The sequence below is a fragment of the Malurus melanocephalus genome, unplaced genomic scaffold (assembly GCF_030028575.1).
Source record: "Malurus melanocephalus ecotype Western Australia unplaced genomic scaffold, MMel_1.1 scaffold_138, whole genome shotgun sequence".
In the NCBI taxonomy this organism is placed as follows: domain Eukaryota; kingdom Metazoa; phylum Chordata; class Aves; order Passeriformes; family Maluridae; genus Malurus; species Malurus melanocephalus.
This window is the reverse complement of record NW_026623370.1, coordinates 978,466-998,774: the sequence shown is the minus strand read 5'-3', so window position 1 is coordinate 998,774 and position 20,309 is coordinate 978,466. Positions and strand designations below refer to the sequence as shown.

The 20,309-nt window shown below is 39.1% G+C and overlaps 1 protein-coding gene across 6 annotated transcripts in view; it reads right to left on the bottom strand.

Annotated features, from left to right (window-relative positions):
- Window positions 1-1,764: 1,764 nt before the first annotated feature.
- Window positions 1,765-20,309, bottom strand: part of FHOD3 (formin homology 2 domain containing 3) — a 367,917-nt gene continuing 349,372 nt past the window's right edge. For all 6 annotated transcript variants that reach the window (XM_057371019.1, XM_057371020.1, XM_057371025.1 and 3 more), the window contains one exon: window positions 1,765-7,531. In XM_057371019.1, the coding sequence (XP_057227002.1) occupies window positions 7,449-7,531 (83 nt within the window). In that variant the 3' untranslated portion in view covers window positions 1,765-7,448. The remainder of the gene's footprint in view (window positions 7,532-20,309) is intronic.

Sequence of the window (20,309 nt, the reverse complement as noted above, 5' to 3'; positions counted from 1 at the left end):
TCCTGGAGACTGAAAATCGGTATTTTTGAGCAGCATACCTCCTCAGCCGGGTGAGTCCTGCTCCTACTCCAAATTCACTCAGGAGAAGCTGTGGAGAGGCCCTCACTGGCATGACACGTCATGTAGGCTGTGTTCCTTTYGGGATTTCCCAGCAGAGGTCTGTCTCATCAGAGAGATGCCAGTACAGCCATCATTCTTCATTTCCCACAAAGAAACTTGCAAGAGGAGAAGCTTTGAAAACAGCCATCTCTTTTCCAAACTGCACTCYGATCAGAAAACTTGGAGAAGTTATAATAGGAAAAAAAAAGTATCCTTTTTTTCTTTAGTTGTGTTCTCAAGCTGTTCTGAAGGGTTTATAAACCAGGGCATGCAGCTGTGCAATGGATGATCTGCATACTTGCTCATTCCCTGACTACAGGCCAGAGGCTTCTCTGTGACAATATATGAGTTCTGACTGGGCACCAGGTCTGAAAAATGTATGTACGCATTGTCATTGAACATCTGGAATTTAGAACTGCTAATGGATATGCTGTGATAGAAAAGAAAAGTGTCTGGCCAATAAACTTGGTTTATATATTTATTTTAAAAAGCATTACCACATTTCTGGCTAGTAGCCTTTCATCCTCTAGACTTTACACCAGTGCATCTGGAATGCTAAGCAGCTCTTTCAGGGATGCAGCCATATCCCAAAAGGCACCTTTTTTATTTGAAATAACCTCAAAAACTAATTAAAAAAAGGAGGAAGGCTTACATACCCAGCCTTSTATATCAGCTCCTACAATCTCAGAAACCACAGGTGAAAATTCTCTCCCAGACTCTCTGTCAACCTACTTTATTTTCCAGGGTGCTGCTATGAGCATGTGCAGCTGTCTTTGGATAATGTATTTTGACTTCATTACACGTGCAACTCAAAAGAGCAATTGTGAGAGAGCATTTTGAGTTCCTACATGTCACTTTGACCCCCCTTGTCACTGTAGCCATCGAACCCGAGTGCGGAGCAGATGCCAGGGTCCCTGTGGTCACCTCCTGTAGGGGCAGGGATAACCCCTTTGGGCAATTCAGCCTCTCTCAAGTGCTGGCAAAGAGCAGTAAAAGAAAGAATCAGAGACCAGCAAAGAGAAAATTACAGGACCATTGCCGGTCCAGGCATGCTCATAGGCAGCCAGCAGAAAATTACAGAAATTTTACCAGAAAATTACATTCCAYGATGATGCATGAAGTGTATTTCAGCCAAGTTAAAGGCACGTCTTGTTTGCAGCCCACCTTTACAGCTGTGAAGCTCTGGCAGGGACAGTTTCATGTCTTGACGCAAAGTGAAAAGTTTCCCCACATGCAGGTTGTCTTTCATTTGATTGATTATTGTTTCTATAAATCTCATCTCTTTACAAAATGTGCTCTGTGCACAGAGTATTTTTTAGGTGGGAACCAACTCCAAGCCAACAACACCAACAAGTGCCCCTGCATCCATGAGGATTTGTAGGGCTGGATCACCGAAAGTCTGGAGAAACAAGACACATTTTTACTTTCTTCACTCAAGATTAGGAATTAGTCTCAAACTGTGAAACTATGTGTAAAAGATCAGTTTTTTGTGGTCAGGCCACCCAGACATCTTAATGGCAGCTGTTTTGACATCCWCACGATGGCATTGAAGGTTCACAGAGGACATGAGAAAAACAATTAATGATCCCCCTTCCCACCTGTTTTCCACCCAAGCTCCCACGATTGGCTTCATCAACAAAACCAGAACCAGCCTGTTCAGTGCTTTATAAAGCTTTATTGCAAGATGTGTTTACATAATGCTGTAGAGGTGAGCTTTTTAACTACTTATATCAAGAAATTTTGGACACTGGTCTGTGGTCAGTTTTCCATATTGACCCTGCATGGCACAGAAAAAAAAAATAGGGTGTGATTGGATCTTTCCAGACAGTAATGTGGGAAGAGTTGGGGGACAAGAGGCAGATAAAAACAGAATCCCCCCTAGTTTAGACTAAATGTGACACAGCTTCTGAAGGATCAATGCAAACGGTAGGTGAGCTTCGTGTGTAATAAAATCTTAAAAGAGTAATTCAAGTTCTTTATGAAATAAAACAGAAATAAAAACGCATTTTCATGGACAATTAAATTTAACATAGAATGAATTCACCTAAAATGAGAAAACAACAAACAGAACCAAAAACTCAACCAAGAGGACCTGTAGATAATATCTCTGACCATGCATGGCTTGTTTTTTAAATTACAATTCACAGAATAACACTGCTGGAGAGCCTATTTTACACTATGCTACATGGAAAAACATGARTAGTGACATTTACACAATTTTACAGTATTTCTCCTTTGTCTAAGAAACACGTCCTTTTCTACTTTACATTTTTTTACAATTCCCAGCTCACAAAAAAAGGACACTATATGCGCAAAAACAGTCTTTAAAAAGGAGAAATGCATCCAATGCTACAAATAAACCTTTTCTTTCACAGAAGCCTCTGTGTTAGATAGTGATTAAACAAAATATCTCTATCTGCCACTCAATGTGAAATGGACTAATTAGAATTTTTTTTGGCGTAAACATAAAACTATACAACATCTCGGAAACTCCTTGCATTACTTGCTACGTAACTATTAAACTGCTTGCCAAAAACGTCTTGGGGTCACATCTGAAATGCCAATTGAGCCAGTTCCTGCCCCAGTTCAAGCAAAGGAAGGTGGGCTTTACATGCCATTCTAATGTTTGTCAATGGTTTTCAATAGTTGCCTAAAACCAAACATTTTCTCTTTCAAAAACACCTCAGTTTATTTTCTTTCAGAGCCTGTAAGTACCTGGCAGTTTTTCCTCCAGAGGAACATTGACAGGTATATCCCTTCCAGCTTAGACAAGTGTTTTCCTGCTGCTGGAAGCGCAGAGCCACCCTGTGAYTGCGTCCTGGGGCCAGGCTGCCCACCAGCGCACGCATTGCCCGCCGTGAAGGAAACGGGAGGACTGCAACATGTGCAGTGAGCTACAGGAGTGAAAACAAGAGGGGAATATCTCCTGCTTCTGCCCAACTCCATGTCTCTGTGCATCCTTTGGACAGAGGCAGGCAGCATGTGCACCTGTCCATGGGCTGCAGAGGAAGGATGAAGGACGTGAAATTGGTGGGCTGACACCTTGTTCCCATTTCACCTCTGTGAAAGCAAAGCATTGCAATAACCACAGCAGCATAGTTGAACCCAGACTCTGCCATCAGCCACACAGTGGCACCGTGCCCCTCAGGGCTGCAGCGGTGGCTGAAGTCCTTAATGCAACTTCCCAATAGCCTTTAGTGTTGGCCAGGGTACATTTAGAGCACAGCACACCAGGGATTTAAGGTGCTGTCCTGCAGAACCTTGCAGGAGGCCCTTGCTGCTCACTCACATCAAGACTCTGACTCCAAATTTCTGTTAAATTGGGAAATTAACTGTTATTTTGATATTCACATGTGATTATCTATTACACTACAACCAGTCTTGTCTATCTACAAAACTGATGCCTTACTTTGCTGACAGAATCAACCACTGCAAAGATTTAGTAAAAAGGGTGTCAAAAGAGAAAAAGAAATCAACTTTCAAAATCATGTTTCATGCTGCTTCAGCACTTAAGGAAGAAAAACTCTCATTAAATGATTTTTTTTTGGTTGATTTTGGATTATGGACAAGGAGCTATCAAAGAGAAAGGTCAGACGTAGCAGCCAAGGGGCTATAAAACATCTGGAATCCATAAGCCTGGTGTTTGGCCTGACTGAAAGGTGAAGAGTGATGAATTTAACTTTTGTGAGGGATCTTTTACCCTCGAGTGTGGCACACAAGAATTCCCTGGATGTGTCKTCACTGCAACCACACAACTGCTACTGAGCGTTATCTTTGCTTTGGAATGAGATTATAGAAAGTATTTGTATGCAGTCTGCTTTTAAACACGTGAGATGAAAGAAAATTAGGATATCTTCCCTTTGGAGGCTATTTCATGTGCTAAAGTTTACCTCAGCATCCAGCTCAGAAAGGTATCATGGTGGCAGTCAGACAGACAAATTATTGGTAGCAGATGAGTGCTGAAATGAACACCAGCAGTGACTCTGAGAGCTTGGTGGAGTTACAAAGCTCTGGGCACTGCATTTGCCCTGACTGGTTCTATGGGAAAGGGAAGAAAGGTAGTTATTATGGCTGCAAGTGTTTAAAAACAGCCTTCATGGATCTCTAAGTGAGAAATGGAACATGTGTTACATTGTGTACCCAAGACTTTGATATTTTTCACAAACCAATCYGTATCTCACACAAAACTTATCTTAAAACAGGTATGACATCCTTATAGTGGGCTCTTCCATGAAGAAGATGAAGGAAGGGCAGGCAGCAGCTCTAAACCTGAAGGTTACCATCTCACTAGACAGACAGAGGCATACAAAATATTATGAATTCCTCCATTTCATTAGGAATCCACTATAGTGTTAGATGAAGGGCAACAAAAAGCCATTCCTACAGTCAGGACATGCTGGCAGACTCTGGAAGAAATACTGCCACCTTACAGATTAGTTGGTCACTTTTATCAGGAAYCTTCAGAAAGGTTCCTTCAGAAAGGAAATCTTTTCTGTAGTTACTGCACTACACTGATGATTTTTTGCAATTAACTGAGGAGAGTGGAATTTATCTGATTATATGGAATTGCATAAACAAGACCAAGTTATTCTTCAGAAAAGTTGGTATCAGTCTTACAGATAGAGAGCACAAACAGAAAAACAAATACAACAGCAAAGGAAGAATATGCTTCACATGTAAGACACTTGCACCCAGAGAATCTGGAAGAAACCACCTTTTGTTTCCACTGAACTGATTCTAGCCTGTATTATTCCCCATATTTAATGGTCTCCTTGATAAGTAGCATATAATGTTTCGCACAGTTTGGAAAATCCATATGCCCAACTATTAGTAATTCATCATCTATGTTATGTTCCACAGACAGATGCTGTACTGTGTTTAAATGAAACACAAATGTCTTCCATACCAGCAAGTGGCCACCAACAGTCAAGGGGTCACCAATTTTGCACATTCAACATATTTTAACTAAAATATTAAAGACTTGCTTGATTTTCTCCCTCCAACCAAATATAGGATCTCTGTCAGCATAAATGCAGTCTGTTTCATTTTTCTTTTTTTTTATCACTTAGCAAGTAGCACAGTTCAACATGACCATTACATTCAGAGTGTCTTCCTCTTGTTTCAGACTTCAAACACCTCCACGAACCCCCATTACCTTCATTTCTTTGTTCTAAGCATCCTTAAGCGAGATTTGAAAAGTCCATAATGGCGAGCAGCACATAAAGATCCAGATTCTTGTAGGTCTTGCATATTTTTCAGTGAAATTAGTTATATGCCACTTCTGTTTCCTAACCAGCTTCCTTCTTTCCATAGCCTTCAAACACACAACATATTAGACTGATTACCCAACGACTGCCTTCTCTACTTGTAAAATCTGCATTTCAACGAATTGAGGGGAAAACCACATCAAACTCAATGCTGTTCTTAAGAACCATGGCTCATTAGTGATTTTTTACTTCATGGGAGATCCAAGGCATCAGCAGATAAAGAATGAAATGTAATAGTCAAGAGGGTGGACTGCATAGACTGGATGTCCAGCCACAGTTCTCACTGCAGTGTTGTCAGCAACCTGGCTCTCTCACCACTTGGAAGTTGTGTTCAATATGATGTGATGGATGACCGAGGTTACAAAGGTTTATTGTGTTTGGTTCAACTCTCCTGAACAATCTTCAGCCATTATCCTGTCCTTAAAGAGAGCAGAGTAGAATAACTTGAAGTACCTGACTTAGCTTGGGTGCCAGATGCAACACAGCTATGGCATTAGGACCCAGCATAGACTATTTAACTCTACTTTCCAAGTGTGTTTTGCAGCCAAAATCAAACCCTGTTGCCATGATTGAACTGCTGCAGTTCCTCAGTTAATCATGTGGAACAAAGTCTCAGCTGTTACTGCTGTGCAGACATACCCTTCATCTTAGAGGCTAAGGCAATGGAAAGAGACAATCTTGTGCATTCTTGAGGATCAATTGGCCATATACAGACTTTGGCTTAAAAAGTTCCCTTTTATGTTATTGTTGTTTGCGGTTCTCTTCAAAAAGACTCCAGCACTGGCTGGGGTGGCTGTGCTCAATTCATCTTCACTGCTGTATATGTCCTCCACTTAAAGGCAGATGAGTTGACTARAAGTTCTTCAAACATGCTGAGGGCAGTTTATCAAACTCAGTTATAAAACACTGAGACAAGGGCAAATACATAGGAGTTGTTTACTGTGGTACCCACTCCACTTGTACCAAGGATAACCACAAAAAACCAGTAAAGAACAGCAAAAACACAGCAGGCTKTTTTAGCAGGGCTATTTCATATTCAGATTCATTAAATTGAAATAAAATCACCACCACATTATCTTGCAGCAGAGAAAAGCAGCATGAAGGGCACAGGCAAGTGAACAAACTTCTTGATCTTAGCATCCAAATGCATTTATCGAGTATGTAGAATGGTTGACATAGATCTCTCTGAAACTGTACAAATGCAGAGTACAGCCATAGCTCAACAAGAGAGAGAAATTGTGTTCTCTCCTCTGTGTGCATRCTGCTATGTACAGTATGAGTGTGCATGAATGCACGTGAATTCAGGATCCTAAACTCTCCACTTGTACTGCAGGCCCTGGCCTGCCCCACAGGGTCAATCACTGAACAACACTGAGTTCCTGCAAAAAAGACATTCTTTTCCTCCTGTCCAGTGGAACAGTAAGGCCCCACAGTGAAAATCATGGTCCATCTAGCTTCAGCCAGAGCATGATTTCACACCATGACTATATATGTACAGATACATGCACACATCTCCACACATTCATTCTGTACATATACAAAGGTACACATACATTTTTACATTCTTTGGTGGCAAAATAATTAAAAAAACCCAACAAACCACAGGGCTGCACAGACTGTGCATCTTTGCTTAATGAATCTGCTTCAGGAAAACTGGGGTTGCTGTAACAGGAGTTATTTTGCCTCTTTAAGGACTGTTCCTTGCATTGACAAAATGCCATACATTTACAATGACTAAAACAGGGCACAAGGAAAGCCAACGTAAACACAGCTCACATAATGACAATAACTCAGAGAGCCCCCTCCTCCCCACATCAACACAACACGAGGAGAAGAAGCCATGTGCTTTCACCTAGGAACACTCAAATGCCTCCTCAGTTACCATCTGGATGTCACGCTGAGCTGTGGCACACCCTTCTTCTGCCCTGGATGTGGGGTTTTGTTTTCAGTTGCTTATTAAAATGGAGCTAACAGAGGGCAGGATGCTGGCAGCAGCAGAGGAGGCAGTTCAGTGCAGCACTGACGGGTTGTCAGCCTGTGTGCTTCAGGTGAACAGCTCTTCTTGTTGCCACCTCYGGGGTGTCAAACCTGCATCTCAGAAGTGCTGATGAGGCCCAGTGCTTTGGCTTCTTCTGGTGTTAGCCCACTCTTTAGTGTCCTTCTCACTGGAGAGTCATGAATTCCACAAGCAGGCAAAACAAAAAAAAAAAAAAACCCAAACAAAACGAAAAAAAAGCAACAAAGAAAATGCAAACAATTAGAGTCAAGGATTGCTCAAAATTTTCAGCTGCAAAAAACCCTGTTAACATGCAAGCTCGATCAAATAAAAAGTTGCTATCTACTCAGGGCCTCAAGTTCAGCAACACTGAGTAATGCCCTATGGCAAATTCATGGCAGCATCGAGTACTCAGGCAAAAATATATTTGTCATTTGACATTTAGTTAACAAAAAGTTTTAAGGAAAAATACCCCAGCTTTTTAAGACTTTATTTTTTCTCTGAAACTTTATCAGTTGATTTTCCTAGAAAGTATCATCTGCCCTATTATTTCATAATTTCATAAGATTTTTTTAAAAGTTCTTTGGGATCTCTGTAGGGCACTATTGAATTTGTCACTATTAAACCCTTTGAGACCCTTTAAATGTGTGAAACCTTACMCCCAACATTAAAAGACTATAAATGTGACTACTTTATAATTGATTCAAATCATTAAAACTGAAATTAAAATTTCATACACACGACCCTTTCTTTTGTAATGTTCTCCCATCCTAGCACCATTTGTGTCATCTTTGCCATTGGTAATCTGCAGGATTTTAGCTGAATTTAAATTATAAATGTAAGCCAAAATCTTCTTTCTTAATTTTCCATGAAGTGTTGTGAACACCMGCCCTGACAAGACTTCCAAACTTTGTGATTGCCTTTTTTATTGAGAAGCAAGTGACTGTGTGATTGCACGCACTGAGCATCAGTGTCCTAGTTTTACTGGTGCTGTGATTTTCAGGTGGATGGGCTTGAATTCAAGACACAAGTGGGGTGTTCACACTTCGATGTTCCTCAAGTACAAAAAGCACATTGAGAAGTTCAAGCTACATGCAAAGCATAAACAGTGACTTAATGTTGAACAGAATACATTTGGAGCCCCAAAATAGYGAACTCTAGAGGAAATTAGTCTTAGAGAAACCAATTGCAAAYAGTGGTCAAGGAATTCTTGCATTATTTAGCACAATTATGGTCTCTAATTTTTTCAGATATTCAGTCCATGTAACTGAAACTGGGTGGTCACACTCAAGGTCGAGCAGGAGTGAGAGGAGGGAATGGGCTGGCATAGAAAACAAAGGGATAAGATAAAGGAAGAATATGACATAGYTGAACATTTGTTACCATGCAGGTTAAATGAATGGGATTTATGTTTGATAGTCAAACCGCTTTCATCTGTCTCTGAGGTTAATCCAATGAGCTGGGAATGCCATGTGTGTAGTTCCTTCATTATCAARCCCTCACTTGAAAACATTTTTGCCAGGCTCAGTCCTTTCTCCTACATTATTTGCATTATTAAACGCGACCAGCAGTCTGCATGACAGCCCTTTAGGATACCCCATTTTTCCTACAATACTGATCAGCAAAATCGCCCAAGTTGAACAATACTTAGCCTAAAGCACTACAAGGTTAAATGAAACTGACAAAACAAAGTTTACGAAGGACTGAAGTACTACCAGAAGAGAAATAAACATCAGAAAATGCTCTGGTCTCCTTGGTGAAGGATACCCAGTGGGGCTTTTGCATCAGTTGTCATCACTGGCACTCTTTCTGGCTTCTCAAATTTTATATCCAAAATGTCTATGGTGACAAATATTAATTTCTAGACATATGCTGTGGAATACCTTAGGGTCTTAAGTTCTCAGTGAATCACCCAATGCTTATTTCTGAACTGTACCAAAATGAATTGTATCAGGAGCAGAAGAACAAATCCAAGAAAGCTGCTGTAGAAATATTTCTGTCATATAAAACCCAAAGATTTCCCTGTGTATTTCACCTGCTGAGCTGCCTGCACTGCCTCTCCCCTGAACGCTTTTCTTCTGTACCTCTGTAATATCAACAGCCAAACATGGACTGTAGCTTGCTTGGCCACCAGACAGCAGTATCATGCTAAAAAATACAAGAAATCAAACTTTCCCAGGTTGACTGTCTAGATGACATTACATCTTCCAACTGACGCAAAAGTGAACTGGAAAACCAAATGTGGAACAAATTTCCACTGTTTAGACACTTCTGCAGAAGTGTCAAACCAAATGGATTCATGGCTGCTCTCACACATCCCTGACTCTGTCAGACCACACTCATTCACTCACATTTGCCAAGTGAACGCAGTAACTACTGTAAAACAAAGTCATTTATTTCTTGTCAAACAGGAAGAGAACAAATGGTTATTCCTGTTTGCTAACATTTCACAGGAACTGATGTACTCTGCTAACACTGGTTATGTACTGGGCTAAGCTAAATTCTGCTCTTATTTATGATAAGATAAATGTAGAACAGCCTTCTTTAGGTTAGTACAATTGCTACTGCACAAATAACTGAGCTGAGACTGTAACAACTGAATGGGAAATGTGTGCCTCTGTAACTTCCATCAAACAAAGCACAGTTGTTTCAATTCCTCCATCAGCCTGAGTGAGAGAATTACTAGTTTGCTAGGAAAAGCCAAATGGATTTATGATAACGTATGGATCTCTTTGAAGAAAACTACAGGAGTTTATATTCAGAAATCATAATCAAGAGTTACAATACCATGGTAGAAACAATCTTCATGGAAAAGCAAGTAGTCTTCACATTAAACAAGGTAAGTTTTTGAATCTCCAGATGCCTACCTATCAAACACATTAAAGTATTACACTGAGATCCTTTTGTATTAACCCTTTAATGACTGAAGAAAGGAAATCCTGTATGTAGCAGGTGGCAAAGATGGGTGCCCTGTTCTAGTTTTGCTGTATGATTCACACAAGGAATTTGGAGACGAACCCCAGACTTTTATTTTTTGTGCCACTGCAAAAGAAATAGGAATGATAATACTCAATAAATTGCTGGGACATACACAGCTGTAATTAAACAAAATATCTGACTGTTCTAGCTTAGCTCTCCTTTAATAGAGAGAATGATAACTTGGGTTTAAGATATCCCAGCTACTTAAGGTATTAAGGCCAGCAGMTAGGAAAAAAGAGCTCCAAACTATGCAGAACTTTGGTGGTCATAATGAGATTGTCAGGAAAATAATAAAAAGCAAAGATGTAAAGAATCTCTTCAGTGACAGAATGATCCCATAAAAACTGATGCCTGCTTACTTGTATAAACTAAGTGTGTGGGGCCAAATACCGCAAAGTACTGTGGCTACTGGCAAGATTAAAGCTGTCCACCATCAACAGGCAACTGGAAGGATAACAGCTGACAGAACCATGGTCCAGACTCAAATGAGGGAATTCTTAACCCTACAATGCAACAGGCCAGACTGACACAAATGAAGACACTTAGTGCTTGAAGTATTATTGTGTACTCAGGGAGATCAAAGTAGTCTGATAAAGTATATATAAAAATATAAAAAATTATATAAAAATTGTATCTGATATGCACAAATTACAATTTCCACATTTTTAGATAGAGTGAATAGGTGCAGCATCCATAGTAACACAAGTTCCAGCCTCACTACTCTCTGCCTTGACTTGTTGAATATGGAGGCTTGTGGGTGATGAAACCAGGAGAAAGTTGAGTTATCTGCAGGAGCAAAAACTGCTCTGGGAGGTGTGTGAACCTTGTCTTGACATTCTGTTAAGCAGATGTCCTCAGTCATTTGTCTGTTTCCTCATAAAGTGCTTGGTAGGGTTTCTCTGCCTTAGGTCAGAACACGTTCCATCATCAAAACTGAATGCGGGAGATATTTTCCTTCCATGTTTTATAGGCAATGCAAAATTACATTTCTCAAMCTAGATCTTCAGTCTCCCTGCTTCACTGAACTTTGTCGTGTCTTTAACTGGACTAGACATAATATCTTGGCTTGTAAAACTCCTGGCCTGCTGCAGATCACATTAAACTCAGTTATGGAATGTATTTTGGAGGCAGTGACAATAAAAAGAAGMCTTTCAAATGACCTTTTAGGTTCTTCAAGCAATTTTTAAAACATTTGCTAAAGAAACATAACATACAGAGAAAATAACTTTTGCTCTTGTCACAAGCAAGGCCTGCTGAGATCCCATAACTGAGAAACTAAATGTTGTTTTTCTGGGGTTAGAGGGTATGATATTCTTTGTTAATCATGAAATCTACCATTTTATTTGATATCCTGGCAGAATGTAGTGTGCTTATAATGAACTCAATGAAATTGACTTTGCCTGTTGGATCAAAATCTACATAGAAACATAGCACTCACACTACACTGGAAAAATTTTAAAAAAGAGTAATTCCCTAAGCATAGTTTTGTCAGAGAATATAATTATCTAGGGATTGGTTGTTTTTTTAAAGAGCAAATAGCACTTCTAATTTCCTCTCTCCCTACCTTTTTTTTTTTAAGAGTCAACAAACAGTAAAGATCAGTCAGTCTGGCACCACTTATTCTTGCATTTACAATGGCTTTTGGCATGTGTGTCTGCATTTGTGCGAGTCACTTGTAAGGCAGAATAGATATGACCATTCCTCTGCTCAGGCAGAGAACGAGTGCCATTCCTGCTACAAAGACATGGCAGCCACAGAACTTTCCCTCGGTCCCAGCTACAGAGGTGATGCAGCTGCAAGCTGCTGATTTGAAATGAAGATTCCATGGGGCTGTAAATTCCACAGTGAGGACAGCAGGAAGGRAAGATTATAAGAGACAACACAGACCAGCTCCATAATCTCATTTCATTTAATGTATCTTAGGTTTCTTTTTCTGTTACCTATCCTCTTTCAACTTGCACACTTGGTCTATGTTCTTCATGTATTTACATTTAATATATTATCTTGGACTCTACTACAGTGAGTCCAGTAATGGCAATTTGTAACTCAAAAGTTCAATCCAATCAGTCTTGCTCATATTTTCTTGTWTTAATCTTGTCATGTTTTGATGCCACTGTCTATATAAGTTACGTTCAAGTATGCATATATCATTTCTTAATACCAGTAGGCTTAAATGCTTAATAGAAATACCATAACATTATGTGTAGAGATTTTCTTACTGAGATTTGTAAGTGAAGTTTTGGAGTATATCACATTCTTCTCTAAAGAAGTACAGAAAACAGAAATGTGGTCTTTGTCTGGGTCAGCCACACAGAAAGCTCCCAGAACCARCACATTATTATGTATTATTGCTGTCCTGCAGCTTTGCTTTGAGTCCTGTCAACACTTCACAGATAGCACAAGTGGCTCCTACTGAGAAATTCTGTAGTTCACAACGAACTCTGGGTGTAACTTATGGTGGCCATGACATGAAGAGCAATCTAGGAGTGGGAAAGGACAAACTGGCACTTCATAAGGAAAGCTAAACTTGCCCCTCATCTCCAGGTGMCTTATGTTATAGGGAACAAAGGGTAACATTGCTTTAGAGAACCTGGGCTGCATGAAGAGCACACGGATTTTCAAATGTAGTTGAAACTGTTAAAGTTTTCAGCTTTATATATTTCACAGATCATCATTTACACAGTATAACAATAGAACAGAAATGAAGATTTGACTCTTTCCTTGAAATGCTTCTATGACAAAATCCGCTTAATTTTCAGGATTTATGTGAATTTTACTATGAAGAATTACTACTAAAAGCAATCCTGCTGCTACCTTTTTCACAATTTCTCCCACTTAACTTCACCAGTCAGAAGTGACTCCACTAATAACAGGTAAAGTATCCAGAGCACAAAGCTCACCAACAACCGAGTCTGCATGACTGAGTATACAGTGAGTCATGGCTGAGTCACTACACACTATTTTCAAGACCAGATTGTTCATTAACAATGCACAGTTTGGAAAAAGACAGGAGATGGGACACAAAAAGTAAACCATCTCACCTAAGTGTTTCAGGCCCATAGCCTTTACATTTCATTTGGAATTTAAAATGACCCACAAGGGGGTTTATCAGGCTCTGAACACAGAGATGTCTTTTGGAGAGTGACTTGGCAGAGGACTTTGGGTACCCTAGCTCTGTGGAATGCAAATAAATTATTCCCATTATGAATCCACGCTGGGAAATAAAACAGTAAAAATCATAATCTCTATGAGCCCATCAGATGAAAAATAACTGATCAAAACAATCTTGTAATTACAGTAATCMCATGGTGTTATTCTGCCTGGAGAAAGCCATACATATATTATATACACACAAATATATGTTATTTCTTGGCCATAGTGCTGGGGCAAGATACATGCAAAACAGCTTTTTGTGAAACATTTTTGTTCATCTTCTCAGAGAGCCTTCCCTCCAAACACTCGCAAGCGAATGCCTGTCTTCCCAGCTCCTCCTGCTAATCTCCTTGGTAGCAGCAGAGGGCTCCCTTTGGCAGCGGTGGCAGCGCCATGCTCTGCAAAGTCACCGGGGATCGCCTTTGTTACCGCATTTCTTTTGTAAGGCAGCGTAAAAAGGCGCCGGAAACCTCTCTGCCTTCGCTCGTTCTCAGATGAAGGGCTTTCCTGAATAACTCCGTGATTTTGTCAGCCAGCAACTCGCTGCCGCCGAGTTCTTAYTAGGATGCTGAAAACCATCATCTTTCAGGGATGCAGGATGATGCAAATAAGGAATAAATTACTGACTGGTCACAAATTGGCAAGTTATTTTAATACAGAAAGCAAACAAAATACATATCCTAACAACTTTGGACTTAGGGTGTGCAACTCAACTATCCATATTTTTTCATAACTTAAAACTTAGATATCCTCCTTTTGGGAATGAATCCTGTGACAAGAATTCAAAAGCCTTTACCTTTAAAATGCMTCAATTAAAATGAAATCAGAGAGTAACGTAGATGAATTCACTGATACAGTGGATGGCAAACTGGCAAAAGTGAAAACACAATTTGTATCTCCTGTAAGATACAAACAAATGGAGTAAAGGTTTTGTTTTCCCTACAAAACTACAGTTGAAAAAATGGCAAAACTGTGTACCATAATGGAAATGTTTATATATAAAATGTCAATGCCAATATGCTGTGATCAGCGAACAGGAACAGCTTTATTTCCTACATATAATACTGACACCATTTCCTCTTTATCAGCTCACCTCCTGCCAGTTTTCCCGGATTACCTTCAGCTTGCTCTCTCCTGAAATTAAGAAAGTGTCATTGGGCCAAGAAGAGACGGCCAGAGAGATTCCAGCACTTGCAAGTCCTTGTGTAGGAGCCCATGGGAAGCTGCATTTGGTTCTCCCCGTGTTGGAGACACAGCACAGGGATGGTCTGCCTAAGCTGTCAGATCCTGGGGGGACACTGGCTTTGCCTGGAYGGGCATTTAGTCCCATGAGGTGACAGCCACTCTAAAATCACCTGGGACTACCCACCACAGCAGCAKTTTTCTCCCTGTTCCTACACCATGCCCTCTGTGCTTGGGTGGTGGAATATACACGTACATGTGAATGCCTGTGTAGTGTTTGTACCTCTCTTCTCCCTGTGAAGTGAAATCAATAGGGGAAAAAAAAAAACCCTGTACTTTTTGTAAACATTGCATGTTTAATTTTGACYTCCCAGATCAATGCAACAACTCCTCACCCTTTTTTTCAGTTGCTGTATTACAGCAGTGCTGCCCAGTTTGGAAAAAATACTACAATCCACAGTATCTCTAATATCAGTACAGGAATCCAATGTACAGTTAAGGAATGTACATATTGGTGCAAGCTGGGTTAATTTGATATCTGACTTTTATAAAAAAAAAAAATAAAAAAAGCTGTTTCAAGCAGAAAGTTTGAGACTAGGAGCMCCAAAAGAAATAATTTCTATCAGAATAAAACTCATTCTAGAAATGACTCACAAATTCCTCTAAAATAGTGAGTGGAAAATAAATKTAGGCCTCTTTTACAAGCAATTTTTAAAATCAGATATTTAAACCAGCCTTTCAAAACCCCTTTTGTTTTGAAAATGAAGTAGAACTTTACAGGATGATTGCAAATTCCCTCTACAGTGCTAGGACCAGGGAAACACTCTTGAACAAACCCTGAGGTATGAGAGATAGTCTGAAACGCATGGAGATTGCCAACAAAATATATAAATACTATACATTTGAACRCTCATTCATCAACTCTTATTAATAATTTAAATTTATTATTTGTGGTTTTATTTACTGGAGATCATAGAGTTTAGTTCTCCTATTTTTGTAAAGATCTTACCATCTTAAGGATGAAAGAAGGTATTACATAAAAGGGATTCAAGACAAGCTATCTTGGCATCTAATGGAGACAATCTTCCAGCTGCCAGAGTTCTAAGTGYTTTATCTCACATTCTATTTCATTCAATAATTACATTTTTATTAACCGGGTATTGACCTTTTGAAGGCTCAGTATTTTGTGTAGGGACAAACAGACCTTGGTACTGAATGCCATCAGTCACACATTTACTTTTTCTAACTGCAAAGAATGGTTCCTAAATATGCATCACTAACTACGTTACAGAGCCCTGTACTCTAACCCTGATAGGATCCAGCTATTCAAATCCTAAATAATTACTTGCAAGTTCTAAGTGAAGTTGTTTGCCTTTAAAGCATTTTATAKAGTCTTTCTTCTTGCAAGGTTTTTGTTTTTTTAAAAGTATAATTTCCATTAACTCCTGCTTTTAGTCAGGCTATAAATACCAGAAGAACAGTCTCCCTCCTGGTATTTTGGCACTTCTGTCCATTTTCAAAGCCAGAAAAAGTAAGTGGAGAGACATGAAACTGAAAAATAATGAAAATAACAAAGAAAATATGAAGAAAAAGTTAAATAATGCACCCTATGAATGCTCAACAAAAAATATGCACCTTTGGACTCAGATAGTGTTCCATGCAGTATTTTGTTTGCTTACAAACATGTTTGTTCCAAAGCACCATTTCATGTGGCACTAAAACTTGTCTAAAGCTGGTCTCCAAGCCTGGTCCTTTGGCAGAGCTCTTTCCCACATTTTAGCACCTGATGACAGCAGGATGATTCCTATTTCAYTTTCACAATACAAAATACCTGACCTAGAATGTTCTGTTGTTAAATTTAATCCACCAGCTCTGAGTTTATTTGTCTAGGATTCAGGTAAACTTGACTAAATTCCTATCTCCACCTGCTTGGGTAGTGCCTCAGACTCATTTGTGCACCCTGACTGTAAGAATCTTTTACTCCCTGCAAGCCATTACACAAATAAATCAATAAATCCTTATGAGATGTTTCCATAACTCAAGGGTCTGTCATGGGGTATATTATTAGGCTAGCCTAATAGAAAGCCTGATAGAAGAACAAGGCATTATCATGTCTCTGTCTTTTTTAAACATCACAAAACAGTTTGATCAAGTTATCTCACTTGAATATTAGATTAAATTGTGATTCAATTATTATGTGTTCCGAACCCTCCTCTCTAACTCAAATCTAAAGCAGATTTTCAATTTTAATAAAATCCAAGAGTTTTAGAAGTGTGCACACACAGAGAGACATTCTGAGATAAAACCATGCACAGGAGAACAAGCCTCTCACTCGGTGGCGTCCCCATGCAGTGTCTCCAGCAGCATCTGATAAAACCATCACCGTACTACTCATCATCAACTTACAGTCACACCTGGACCTTAAATTACAGTTCACCATCCATCACCRAATATCTAGCTGCAAACAGTGCTGCATCTTTAAAGAGCTATTTCCTTAAAAATATATAACGCTGATTGGCTCAGCATTCATAAGTGTTGTCCTGTGAAGGCCAGAATTAGTGCAAATATCTTCCATATGCTTATTCATGTTTCATAAACTGGAATATGATTCTTCCTAGTGCTGACTCATAGGAATTGTTTAATTTTCTTGAGACAGTTCAATGAAACCCACACAGAGATGGCATCTCAGCAAGAGTCTAATCCTGAGAAGATTGATTTTCTGTTAAGGGATCCATATTTGAACAGATAGCCAGGACAAGAAAGAAAACAGTAGTATCTTCCTATTTTCTATTACAGAGTTTTGGGGGACAGGGCTCTTTAATTAAATATACTGAAGTAAAAATTGCATCTTGTGGATGATACTGCTAGTCTTTAGGAAATTTAGAATATCAAGTAGAGTGATTCTTAAAACATCCTTATCCCAACATTCCCTTGCACTCATTGTTTGTTATGGCACCGTTTGTGAAGGCTTTCCTAAACTGATAGGAGAACCAGACAATCCTAATTATATTATCTTTATTTCATTGCTTAGTTGAACAGTTCCCTATAATGTTATAGAAAACCTTCTCACAGAAAGCCGCCSTCAGACTTCAAGAACAGAAACAGTGTATTTTCAACTTAATTTAATGCTTCATTTTCATGCTTTTAAAACATGCTGAGCTGATATCTCTCGTGGCCAGAATCTGCTTTTTACTCACAGAATATAAACAAAAGAGAAAAGCAAAACCAGCAAAAGCTTCCCATAGCAACTTGCTTTGAAGCTGTCTCTGAACAATTACCTCGAGGGGGTGACAGAGCATTTCAATTTCCGCATCTCATTCAGTCCTGTGGCTTTCTGATGAACAAATRGAACTGTAATGTTATTTTCTCAGTTTTAATGCCACCCCAGTATATCTGGCAGGCAGGTCACTGAACACCCATTGTAAGGCAGTAATTTCCAGTTACTAATGTCTACTAAATGACAGATTTTATCCTGAAATCTTCCACTGTGTAAAGGTCTARCACAGAATCTCTCCCTTCAGATCATCACAGGAACTCAGTTGTTATTCACTTACCCGGTACCTTTGATTTCTGTAATTCACATCCATTCCCACTGAACAAATTCCTTCCTACTGATCATATCTTGATTTATCAGAAACCCTTTCTACCTTCATCCAACAGATACAGACATTTCCACCTGCCTTATTCCTCCTCCCATTTTATAGTTGTGATGATGATCACTCTGAGCTTTCAAACTCTTCTACATCATTATGACCTAACCAAGCTCTCTGCATACCAGACACAGTTATGCTGCTAAACATCACAAAACATAAAATGCTTCAAAGGAACATATCAAGATGTCTCATTTTCCCATTGCAACCTCTTCTTGAATTTAGCATAACCTTTACCATAAGCCTATTTCTGCTTTCCCCTAGCTATAAATGACTTGAGTAATTAATTTTATTTTTTACTTCACATTTCACTCCTCTTTTTTATGGGAAAGAATCCCTTGCACATGAGAACCTTCTGCCAGAGCCACAGCAAATGTTTACAGTGCAACTGCATATAAATCTTCTGGGATTCTGATTTTGCTGAAAAAATGTATCTCAGTTCATGCTCATTAAAAACTTTCCTGAATGCTAAGTAAGCCTGACAAGATTTTCAGTATTCCACTGAAAGCAATGAGACATATGTAACATGATGCACAGGGAAAATCATTCCTTTCAAGTGAGTKTCTCTTTGATGTCCATGAATGGGGTGAATACCAAGCTCATGGCAAAAGCCAAAAGATGTGTATGGGAGTCTGAAGGKGGTGAATCAAACCTATTGATAATGGTATCTCTTTGCTCTTCAGGTAATAAATTTCATAATGTCTGCTAATCTAAATCATTGAGATATGCCTAAAAATCTACTTGCTAATGTGTTTATGTTTATGTGTTTCTAACTGGCATATCTTCTGCTCATTTAACTCACATTGCACATTAACAAGGACTGATCTCTTTTCGTTTCCTGGAGATGTCATATTATCAGTCCAGCTGAATGTATTTTAAACTACTTCATTCATTCATTATCCAGGTATATGAACTATCTATCAGAGTTAAACAATTCACTCAGGGTATTTTCGTTCCACACTTCTGCACACATCAGCTGAAAGGGACACTTAACTACTGAACTTTATGTTTGTTTTGAAATTGCCTTTTAACCCACTTAAGAGTCTCATCCAGATCTTGAAGAACAAACAAGCACAAGAGCTGGATTCTATCATGATTAATTATGATGGAAATCAGCTCCAGCCTAAACATTTACTAAATGTTTAATCCCTGGTAATGTTTTTACTGAGTATAAAAGACAGTTMCATTAAAAAATATATAGTATTTTTATTATTATTATCCTGTTCCGTTGTTTCTGCAGCAAGAGATTTCTTGGGAAAAAAATATCTGGCAAAAATTAGGAATAAGAGGTTTCGGTATATGTATTTATAAAGATAGTGTTGGTAACAGAGGAAATATTTTAGCATGGGATAAACCATGGAATAGGGATAAACCATGGAAATAGGGATAAACCATGGAAATAGGCAAACATACAGGAGATTTATTTGATGTGCACAAGCCAACTGCAGCAGTCAGCATGTGCAGAACACCAGAACCATGTGGGGCAGTGGGTAGCAGCAGGTGATGCCACAAAGAGGTAAGGCACAGTGTATGACAGAAAGTAAGACAGACAATCCAGTGTCAGCTCMTTTTCTTTGTTTAGACTGGCCCATCCCACCAGAGTGTCCACTTTGCTCTGTTCTTGCTGCATGCAGAAGTTCTGTTCTTAGCATCCTGGGGAAAGTGAATATGYTTTCAGCACATGCTAGTTTATAGCAAATACCAAATGGTTTTGATCACCCTTTATATTAGAACAACTCCACAAAAAAGAAAATCTATGTCATTTTTCACTCACTGTTGTTGTCTCCTCTTTGTCCTAACTTCCCAGAAATGCTAAAAAAATGGATGGAAAGGTAGTCAAAAAAACCACATATGGTCAGTGACATTAAACACTAAAATCTTACTTTCTTTGGATAGTTATCCTTCTCACAGTATTTGCACTAGTTTCTGCACATGAGGGAAAAAAAAAAAACCAAAACCAAACAAACCCAGAAAGTTCATCAC